The 11942-nt window shown below is 38.6% G+C and overlaps 1 protein-coding gene across 2 annotated transcripts in view; it reads left to right on the forward strand.

Moving 5' to 3' along the window:
- Positions 1–11942, forward strand: part of SLC25A12 (solute carrier family 25 (aspartate/glutamate carrier), member 12) — a 171559-nt gene continuing 159617 nt past the window's right edge. Inside the window, exon 1 of one of the 2 annotated variants that reach the window (XM_015561985.1) lies at positions 1–57. In XM_015561985.1, coding sequence (XP_015417471.1) covers positions 40–57 — 18 coding nt within the window. In that variant the 5' untranslated portion in view covers positions 1–39. The remainder of the gene's footprint in view (positions 58–11942) is intronic. The other variant, XM_006760630.2, reaches the window with a different exon arrangement.

Consider the following 11942-nt stretch of genomic DNA (forward strand, 5'->3'; position numbering starts at 1 on the left):
CGGTTCGCGCGCTCGCGCTGAGCCCGGCGCCCAGGTGGGATGGAAGAAGCCTATCAGGTAAGCGTGGCATCCAATATTTTTAGCATCAACATTTGGGTGCATGGAGACCTGAAGTTGGGAGGAAAAAATCAAGCACAATCGAGCGTTCAACTTAGCACTTTGTATTGTTTGCCACTTCGTTGCGAATTATTTCCCTGGATTCAACTCGAAGGTAAAATTGGCTTCCAAGTCGCCAGCTGCCCCTCGGCAGTCCCATAATCTACAACATTATTCAACGGAGACTCCAGACAAGACAGGATTTATGTGCAGCTGCAAAATCTGTTCTGGGTATGTTTAGGGGACTTCTCATTTCCCAAGGACACCCCCCGCTTAGCTGTATTAACTGGAGACTTAATCCTACATTTGACTTTTAAGAATGAGAGGATGACGTCTGCCAGTTGCGCTGCTGAAAGATGCAGCCTGCAGAAGGCCAGTTGTGAGTCAAGCGAGGGAGCTGATGCATCCCTAGTGATGACAGTGCCCATTTGTAGCAAATTCACCTTTCCTCTTACTTGCGTTCTGGGGCAGATTCCATCCTGTCATGGACCAGGTATCATTCATCTTGGTAGTCTGGTGCCCAGCAAAGAACTGATATGCAAGGAGTATCTGGTGAAGGAATTGAACTCTCCATGGAACCTGTCAAACCAAGAATGTAACAGTTTCTTGGACTTTAAATGCAATGAAGACTGATAAGGATTCTTGGTAAATGTGTTTTCTAATTAATTTTTAACGATTTAATTTAGTTATACACTCAGTGAAAAATCCAGACAATTCAGAAATGAGTAAAGGAAAAAGTGCGGTCCCCTTCCTCACTCTGTCTGCAGTCCACAATCCCACTCTGCAGATGCAACCCCAGTGTGCGTCATTCCAGGCCTTTTACAGGCAAATATTTGTAAATATTTTAAATGGATTCACAGACTTACTGTTGCAACTTGTTTTTTTCCATTAATCATAAACATCAAATCTCAGAACACTTAGCTCATTCTTTTTAATGACTACATAGTTCTGATATTTTTACTTTTTAAAGAGAGTGAATTTTGGCCCTGGTGTGGCTCAGTCTGTGGGAGCTTTGTTCTGTACACCAAAAGGTCACAGGTTAGATTCCCTGTCAGGACACTTATCCAGGTTGTGGGATCCATTCTGTCTGCCGTGCAGGAGGCAACTGATTGATGTTTCACTCTCACATCAATGTTTCTCTCTCTGTGTCTGTCTCTCTCTCCCTCACTGCCTCCCTCCCTCTCTCAAATCAATAAAATCTTGTTCTTGGGCGAGTATTAAAAAAAAAGAGAGAGAATGATTTTTTTGGCAGTTTGTTAGAGGACACATGCTGTACTCTTTGGTGACCCAGTTTTGGGTGCTTTTGGGTCACCTTGAAAGATAAAGAGAAATAATGTTTTCCACTGAGGTAAATAAGATGTATGGGATGAGAATGAAAAATACCCCTACGGGTTACTCTAATGCCCACCTTTTTCAAACCCAGGTCAATTTCAGGGAGAGATTTTTTGAAGATGGTAAACAAAGGAGCCTGAGAGTTAGCAGGACACAGAATCTCAGGAAGTGTGCAGAAAAAAGAAACCCAGAATCCCTAGTGAAAGGTCAGAAGGCATTAAGCCCAATTTCAAACATCTGAAACAGAACGCATGTTCACATGATTTAGTTCAGCCAACCTGGGGAAAACCATTGCAGAATTTATTCCCCTGCGACTAAAAGGACAAGGAAAAGGAAACTGTGAGGACTCCGGTGGTACCACCATGGTGGAATCCCCGATTAGGTCAGCGTAGGACGTGGCTGTATCAGATGAGTGAGAAATGAAGCAGGTAGTAACTTGCATAGTTCATCCACAGATTCTTAATTTGGTTTCTTTCATACCATATCTTTCTGCTGTTATAGAAGGATTAAAAGCTGTCAGCATGTGTCCTCCTAAATCACCAATTTACGAGATATATGCATACTGGCCAATAGGATAAAGGGCTAGCCCACTGATAATCTGAGACCTCTTGCAATGCTAATATGCTGTGGTCCTTGGCTTATAGGGCATTATGCTTTCATCTGGATGAGTAACCATTAGTGACTCACGATTCCATGTCTGCCCATCTTCCCACCTGTGAAATGAAAGTTAATTATATTGTGGTACCTCACTGATTTGAACTCCCTCCATTATTCAGAGTTTGTACTTGAGTTTCCTGAGTAAAAGTTGAATAATTTATCAAAACCAGGGGTCAAGAAATAAAGGTAACTTCTCAATACCTTCATTTTTTTGTGTCCAAAAATTCATTCTTCAATGATAAAATGTTTATTAATTATGATTAATCATTGTTTTATAGGCCTTTTACCTAGGTTTTTAAAAGAGCATGTCTTATTAGAATCTTTTAAGAATATTTGTATTATTTTTTTATAAAAGAAATATATCAGAAATAAGTTCTGATACTTATATTTTTGAAAAGTCAGTCTTACCTTTCTCCTTCTACTTAGTAATATTTTATTATAGACTTATACCATATAACTTTTTTAAAAGTTGTATATAGTTTGTGATAATATTTAAATTATATCGGTCTCTGTAATGTATGTATTGAATTTGTAATTCACATTTACATTTTTAAATGCTCTAGGGGATTATGTGACATTAAATCCTTTGAAAATAAATTTTGCTTTGTAATACATTTTGTAACTTGTTTTGCAAGTTTAAATTTTAAATACTCATTAGGATTACCTGTAGTGCAAGATTCTTAAAAACATAGTAAGCCCTAATCAGTTTGGCGCAGTGGATAGAGCGTGGGCCTGAAAGGTCCCAGGTTTGATTCTGGTCAAGGGCATGTACCTTGGTTGTGGGCACATCCCCAGTAGGGGGTGTGCAGGAGGCAGCTGATTAATGTTTGTCTCTCATTCATGTTTCTAACTCTCTAACCCTCTCTCTTCCTCTCTGTAAAAACTCAATAAAATATATTTAAAAAAACATAGTAAGATGCTTACATATCTATAGAAGAAAGTTATTTATGAACATGTAAAACTAACTGAAAAAATGTGGTGTTTTTTACTGGGCACAGAGCAGGTTCTAGTCTAGCCTTCATTCACCATTCCTGAGCTTGTGCATCAGTTTTGCCATCTGAATCAGAAAAAGTAGCTTTCTTATTTGATTTCAGGATCATTTCTTAGCATTTTACTCTACAGCTTGAGAAGAGTATTTCCAAAACTGCCCTCTAGTTTGTTAAATTTTAGTATAAGGAAATACTTTTATTTATTTACATGTTTTAAGTCAAATATTCTTTCCAGGAACTAGGAGTTCTGCATAAATATCATCTGTGCATACAACAGGGACCTCTCTTTGTAGCTGAGTAGACTCCCTTAAAGTTAGGGCCTAGCTTCAAATTATTAAATGTTCAAGCAAAAAGTTTCTGGGGCACTCTTTTAGCCAACTTGCGTGCAGAATGTCATTTCCAATACCAGTCATTTCAGACAATAATGGATATTTTACTGGTAATCTAGGGATGTCCTTAGAAAAAAATGTGTAAATGCTCCATGTTTTTTTTAGGAAAAATAATGCTATATGCAAGGCAGTTGTGGATTTCTCCGTGTGCTTGTACCCTTTCCTGGATTTGTAGTTGCCTAGAGTGACCCCTGATAAGGGCAGAGGGATTTAGTTGTGTGACCCTCATGCCCCTCCCATTTTTTATCTAATGACATTTTCTCAAATAAACTTTAAGTCTCCCTCCCTTCTAACAAGATTGCTCTACCTGAGCCCCTCCTATATTGAAATTCTGAAGATTTCAGGGACCTGTAGCCATGTATAGACCTAATCTAAATTGGCAGTCTGTCATGGTAAGCAGAGTGGAATGGGACCGGACAGGGCTAACATTGCCCCAAGGGAGTAGTTGTTCTCAGGCCCAGTCTGGCTCGTTTTTTGTGTGTTTTTTTTTGTTTTGGTTTTTTTTTTAAGCTGGTTCAACCCCTGGACTTGAAATATATTATGGGAGATTGTAAAGCAGAAATCATGCTGCAGCAACAGCCTAGTCACTGTTGGAGCAGTTGCGTACCTGGAATGGTTGGCAGGGATCAAGGGAGGGAAGGTATGGGAAGGTTATTGGGAAAAGGCGGTGGATGGTCCCAAACACTGCTTGCTTTAGTCAGAGATGGCTTGGGAACTGTACAGGCTTGAGGGACAAGGCTTCCCTGACCTCATCTCTTGGAACTGGCTCTGCGGGAAGTTGGATTAAAGCAGAAGTGTGCATTTGCCCCATGAAATTTAAATAAGAATGTATACCATTAGCTACTGCCATCTATTCTCAGTAATCCCTGGGAAAGTAGCACCTGCTTATACACTTCTGGGGTAAGAACCTATTCAGAGTAAGGAAGAATGGCAGAAAGTTTCCAAAAGAATCTAGTGATCAATCAGCCAATCAATAAATAACTTAAGTGCCCATACTAGGCTCCAAGGAGATATACTATTTTTGTTCTTAGAAGCTAATTGGAAAGCTGAGACTGATATGCTCATAAGATTGCCCATAGAGAAAAACTGAAATCCCATAGGAGCACTGCCAGGAGTGAGGGGGTTACAGATTCTGACTACCTCCGGATGCTGAGAACTGAGAAAAATGCTGAACTCTAATTATATAAGTTCCCAGGAAATTGCACCTGTTTAATCTCCTTTACTTTCTGCAAAGATGAAGGTGAGAGAAAGGGAAATGTGTTTCTTTTAAGCACCTTCAATATACACCTATAAAAGAAGAGAAAGGAAAAGGCTCTCACTCTTCTTGTTGGAATTATTTTTAAAATGTTTTGGTTTTTCTTTTCTGTTTACACATGTCTGTAATATGTGCTCTTTAAAAACATTTTGCCATGGCTGGGTGGCTGTCGGTTGGAACTTCATCCCCTACACCAAAAGGTTGTGGGTTCAATTCCCGGTCGGAGCACATACCTAGGTTACAGGTTCGATTCCTGGTCAGAGCGCATATGTGAGGCAAAAGATCAGTGTTTCTCACGTTAATGTTTCTCTTTCTCTCCCTCTCTCTCTAGAATCTATAAAAACATATCCTTGGGGAAGACTTAAAAAACACACAAATATTTTAAAAATACTGAAATGTATAATACAGAAAGTAGAGGGCCCCCAAAAAAAGCTCCCTCCAGGTAATCACTGTTCACAAGTTGACGTATATTTATCCAGATTTTTTTTTATGCATATACCATTTGTTGGACTTTCTAAGGGAAGGTACCTATTTTTACCATGCCCAGTCATATATCTATGTAGAATAAAAGATAGCAGACCAGACAAACCACATGCAAAAGGGCAGGAATGGACAATATTACCTGTCTTTACTGCAGTCTACTGTGCAGTCTCTTTTTTTCTTTTGCCTTCACTCTGCACTTGTTTTTCTTCTGTGATTGTTTCCAGCCTTCTGTAGTATTACTGACTAGGAGCCTAGCGCACGAATTGAAATCACGCGGCACCACCCACCCTTCAGTTGCCGGTCCAGCCCTGCCTCCCTCTCCGGCCCTTGAAGCAGCCACGGCTGCTGCTGATCAGGCCCTCCCACAGCACAGGCATGGAGGCCCCTGCTGCCCACCCCCGACGCTGTGCACGCAACCTCCTCCTTTCCGGTCGACCCGTTATGGCATCCGGTTGATTAGCATATTTCTCTATTATAATGATATAGATTGTACTGTTTTTTCTTTCTTTCCCTCTTGAAGTGATGGTACATTCCTGGTTAACTTCTCCTACTTGTCCATCTTTGTTTATTCTTTGACTGGATTATGGTTCTGTGTTTGCTATTTAATTCTTAGTATGTTTGAGTAAAAATAGATGGTTTTGTAAGATTGTATGAGACCAGTTCATAGAGAAAGAAGTTTGACCATTAAAGTCAGCGTTTGAAAATATTTGTGATTTTGATATATTTCCTGCCTATCAGCATGAAAAAATACTCCTTGGTCAGTTATCAGTTATGCAAAATACACTGCAGTAAGAATCTCCAAAGTGGAGATTATGAAATAACAAGAGATTTAATAATGAATAAAGAAAACTAGCTGCATGTCCCTTCCTCTCCTCCCACATTCCACCTTCACTCCCCAAACTGGCTGATAAACTAAGCAGTAGTGCATTTCTTAACTTCTGCTTCCTCTCACTCAACACATTCTATATTCTATATTCAAGACTGAAACGGTGGAAACAATCAAGAGGGCAGATGCTGCCTCGACCTCTCTTCCCATTGAGCTGAGCTCCTCTGTGCTCACCCATCCACTTTAGCCCAGAGAATAACCTCTCTGGAGAGCATTCTCCTGAAGCACACACAAACATCACTGAATTTTCTTTTACTTGATAAAGGATAAAGGAAGAAAAGCAGCAGCTGCTCTAGTAGCAGACAGCAAACAAGCTTCGCTGTGGTGGTCCCACAGCCTTTCACAAAGGGGATTCAAGAGAGCTAGGCAAACAAACTGTACCGCCCAAGACTTCCACACACATTCACCTGCCAAAATTATTAATTAAAAATCTAAAGAACTGTCCAGGTGAACTGAGAGTCTAACCAAAGCACATTTTCCAACTGGCCTTTTATTAAGTTGGAAGAGAATACAGTTGAAGAACTGGAAAGAGCTTCAAAGATCACCTAATCCAACTCTAACTCTACACCTTCCAATTTTAAGATATAGGTAAGCCCAGAAAGATTGTAGGAGAGAAGATTCATGCCTGTTCCAGCCTGTGTACAAAATAACACTGCAGATCTTAAAAAATATTTTTACGGGACATTTATAAGGCACTTCGTGTAGCATCTTATGCACAATAGCTCTTCAGATATTCATAAGAGATGGCATTACTTTTTATTGTATTCTATTTCTCCACAGGGTTAATGGAAAGCCCCCAAATTATGACATGGACATTTTTCAAAGCTTCGGTTTTATACTTAGTTGATTTATAGAACAAGGGTGTCAAAGATGGGGACAGTTTGTTTTTGGTAGCCAAATCAAGTTCAAGTAAACTATGATTCCTTTGAGAATCAGTTTCCAAAGAAAAGGATTGAGTATTGCTCTTTTTTATTTTTTTTAAGAAAGCTCTTCACTGTCTTTTCTTTTGGCGAATTCTGCTTGTGTAAGTCAGTCAGGCTGAGCAATCTTGCTGTATAGAGGTGCCACTTGTCTGCTTCAGATAAACTTATTTTAAAAATTTCCTTGGTTTACAATTGTATTTTATCTGACAATTATATGGAGTTTCGGTTGCTGAACAATATATTATTTAAGCAAAACTTTATTTCAAAGTAACACACAGTTTTAAAAAACATGCAGTTATAACAAGGTTTACAATGAAAAACACGTCTCCCATCCCACCTTTTCCCAGTCTGACTCCAGACTCAGTCATTTGAACTGTTTTTGTTTCTGGTTACTGCTCAGTCATGCCAACTGTGCTTTATTATTGTATGGACTCTGACTTGTGTACTTTCTTGTACACTCTTTTTTTTTTTTCTGGAGTTAATTTTCTATTCTAATTTGGACCAATTCCTTTCTTGGACATGTAATTAAGTTGCCATGTTCACATTTTTTTATAATTGGAATCAGATCAGTTTTACATGATCTACATCTTACATGCTCTTTGATTTCACCTTCATGCTGCTAAAATAGATCTACACATAACTTCATCAGAAAGTGTGTGAAGTAAGTTTTCTGGTTTCTTAGATTTCTAAAACCACCTTTGTTTTGCTCTCAAACTTGACTGATAATTTGGCTATTGTATTCTAGATTCAAAATAATTTTCCATCACAGCTTTGAAGACATTGTTTTATTGTCTTTTAGCATGAAGTATGGCTGAGAAATCTAATGCTATTTTAATTCCCTCTCCTCTCAAAGGTTTTCACCTCTGAAAACACTTAGGATCTTTATTTTATGCTCAGTGTTTTGAAACTTATTTAGTCTACATGTGATCCTTTTAGGTAAGTGGTGTAGTGGTTTAGAGTGGAAAATTGAGGCCGGCAAGTGAGGCCGGCTGGCATGGCTCAGTGGTTGAGTGTCGACTTATGGACCAAGAGGTCATTGTTTGATTCTGGTCAGGGCATATACCGGGATTGTGGGCTCGGGTTCCAGGCTGGAGTATGAGTGTGGGGCATGCAGGAGGCAGCCAATCAGTGATTCTCTTTCATCACTGATGTTTCTCTCTGAAATAAATAAAAATATATTTTTAAAAAACATGCAAGTCAATTATACTGTTTGGGGTAAAATCTTAGCTCTGCCACTTACTATGTGACCTTGGGAGAAATAACCTCACTTGATCAGACCATGTGCACCATAGGGTTATTGTGAAAACTGTGATGACTGATGCAAGTGCTTAGCGGATAGTAAGCACTCAGTGGATGTTAGTGATGATTTAATCTTGCTCAATCTTCAGTGAGCGCTTCTAATTTGAAGATTCATTTCCCCATTTCTAAGGAATTATCCTCCCATTCTTTGAAAATGTCTTTCTTTGCTTTTCCACTCTAAAATGAAAATAAGCTGGTTACCAGACTTCCCACATTAATTTATCTCCTCTCTCATAATTTCTCTTTTTGATCTCGGACATTTCTTCAACTTTATACCCTACATTTCTGCTGTATGAATTAGAAAAATCATTTTAAATTTCTAAGAGCTCTTATTCATTGATTGTTCCTTTTTCATAGTTGTTTTATATATGCAATATCTTTTCTTTCCAATTTTTATTTTAGAAACATGCAGAAAAGCTGAATCATACAGTGAACACCTCTCTATATCTTCCACCTACATTCAGTAATTTAAAAAATATTGTCACATTTGCTTGCTTTCTGTGTGTCTGTAGATATGTTTATGCATATATGTATGGATGGATGTGTATATATATCCCACCTACACAAACATTCTTTTTTTCTGGACCATTTGAATGTAATTTGTAGAGGTCATGACTCTGATCCTAAATACTTAAAACATGTGATTCCGAGGAATAAAGACATTTTTGAATCTACACAATCACACTACTATCACAACTATGAAAATTAACAAAATTCCATGTCATCTAACATTAGAGTCCATATTCAGATTTCTCTATTGTCTCAAATGTGTGCAAAATCTACCAAAATGTGAAGCGCCATACATACCCTACACTCAGAGATTCCATCACTATCTTGCATATATACTCCCACATGAATGGGGCCTAGACACGAATATTCACTACAGCATTGCTCCTAAGAGAAGATAGAAAACAACCCAAATGTCCATTAATATAGGATTGGGTTAAACACAGGGAGCTCAAACTATGGAATGTAAAACTACGGAATACTATTAGAATGAAGGTGTTTAGAGTTGAAGTGTTCTAATATGTAGTAATTAAAATGAGTTAAATTTAATTGGGAGATTCTGAGTACTGAATATAGTATATCATCGTTTGTATTAAAATTATGAGTGTTTGCAGACTGATAACTCTGAGGGGGGAAAAGATGCTGGTAAAAGTAACTGTCTCTAGCTGAGGCCGGTTTGGCTCAGTGGATAGAGTGTCGGCCTGCGGACTGAAGGGTCCCAGGTTCGATTCCGGTCAAGGGCATGTGCCTGGGTTGCGGGCGCAACCCCAGTGGGGAGTGTGCAGGAGGCAGCTGATCGATGTTTCTCTCTCATCGATGTTTCTGACTCTCTGTCTCTCTCCCTTCCTCTCTGTGGAGAATCAATGAAATGTGTTTAAAAAGAAAAGAAAAAAAAAAGTAACTGTCTCTAGAGAAGTGAATTGGGAAGGTGGAAAGGAGGGCAGCATACTTCTCATCAAATGTTCTGACTGATTTTGAATTTTGTACTATGTCCACATTACATAACAAAAAATAGTGCTTACAGTGGAAGAATATTCAATCCCATGTAGCAGTGGTTCTCAATCAAGGGTAATTTTGCCTTGCAGATGTGGCAATGTCTGGAGACATGTTTGGTTGTTACAACTGGAGATGGGGGTAGTGCTCCTGGCATCAGTGGGTAGAAGCCAGGGATGCTGTTAACCAGGTCACAATACACAGGTCAGCCTGCACAACGATCAATGGCCTGCCCCAAGGTGTCAATATTGTTGAGGTTGGGAAACCCTGCTGTAGAGCCCTGAATGGTAAGGTTGGAGAGAAGTAAGACTAAAGGAATAAACAAAGAAAGTCTTGTGCACAAGCCTAAGCATTCAACTTATTGTACTTTTAAGATAATTCACATTTCTAGCTGTGGATGGTTGGAGAAGTTTCTTATGCTCCTGTTTGCATAAAGCTTATTCCAGATTGGTACAGTATCAAGCTTCTGTAGCCTTGGTTCACGTTAATACTTTTAACTGTTGTAAACAGAATATTGTCACTGTAGGAATGAGGTCAGACTAAGTCTCTGAGGCCTTTAAACTATAGGTATTCCTTTGAATAACATGCGAGTGAACTGTGTGGTCCTCCTATATGTAGATTTAAAATTTCTGTGTTCAAGTGAACATGCACATTACAAAGGTCAACTGTATTTTTAATCCACAGTTGGGAATTTGCATACTTAAAGGACTGACTTAGGTTATATGTGGATTTTATTATGTGCGGGTAGTTGATACCCCTAACCCCTGCTTTTGTTCAAGGGCCTACTGTATTCCCACATCTAAGCATAGCACATGTATAAGAACATGCACTGCATGTTGTTTGTAATGGAAAATATTGGAACAACCTAAATAATAGGGCACTGGTAGAGTAACTTATGGTATATCCATACAGTGGAATAACTGCATTAAACAAGATAGCTCCAATGATCTTCAGAAGTTTAAAGTTTAACCGTTTGACTGCTAAGGAGCACTATCGCGCTCTTCTTGTTACTCCAAAAATGCGAAGAGCGCGATAGCGCTTCTGTTGTTTTTTTTTCCAAGACTGCGGAGAGCGTAATAATGCTGCTCCAAAACACTAGAATTTGTATAAAAAGTGTTTTACATTTTTTTCCATACACACGCAATTAGTGCCGCAGTTTTGGCATATGTCCGAAAAAATACGTTAGCAGCCAAACGGTTAAACAGCAAGTTAGAGAACAGTATATGTGGGAGGTTACCATATGTCTATGATATATAAAATTTATATACAGCCCAGCTGGTGTGGCTCAGTGGTTGAGCATCAACCTATGGACCAGGAGGTCACAGTTTGATTCCCGTTCAGGGCACATGCTAGGGTTGCAGGCTTGATCCCCAGTGTGGGGTGTGCAAGAGGCAGCCGATCAATGATCTCTTTCATCACTGATGTTTCTAATTCTCTTCCCCTCTCCTTTCCTCTCTCTTAAAAAAAGTAAAGTTCAAGTTACATACTATTTTGGAGGTTATATAACAATCTTATTTTCTGATACGCATTATAAACACCAAGCTTTTACTTTTATGATTCTGTATCAAGCAATTTACACTCCAATAAAAATAAAGTAACAATATACTATTACCATTACTTTTTTTTCTTGTTGGACTTCAACATCTTGGTAACCTTATAGCAAATCACAACAGATATACACCTCATTTTACACAAGACTTCACTTATGGTGTAAATTGGGTTTTTATAAACTGATTTTCATCTTATTATCTTATATTACTGTTATTTATAAAGTGATTATACTAAAACTAACTTCTAAATTATCTTCAATTAATATCGGATGCCAAACATTTAGGTTTTAGGCTGTATCTAGTTTCCCTTATCTCTCTTATCCATGCTACCCCCAACAGTGGTTAACTGGAGTTTGCTTAAAATAAATCTATACTAGGAACATTTCTGTTTAGAAAAATCACAAAAGGAAAAAGAAGATTATTAGGAAGACCTAAAAAAAAAAAAAAGTGTTTTAAAGATGTCAGGTGTATCCTCAACAAAATCTTAGCAAATCGGATCCAGCAGTACATCAGAAAGATCATACACCATGACCAAGTAGGATTTATCCCAGGGATGCAAGGATGGTACAATATCTGCAAATCA

Source organism: Myotis davidii, unplaced genomic scaffold (assembly GCF_000327345.1).
Source record: "Myotis davidii unplaced genomic scaffold, ASM32734v1 scaffold370, whole genome shotgun sequence".
Taxonomy (NCBI): domain Eukaryota; kingdom Metazoa; phylum Chordata; class Mammalia; order Chiroptera; family Vespertilionidae; genus Myotis; species Myotis davidii.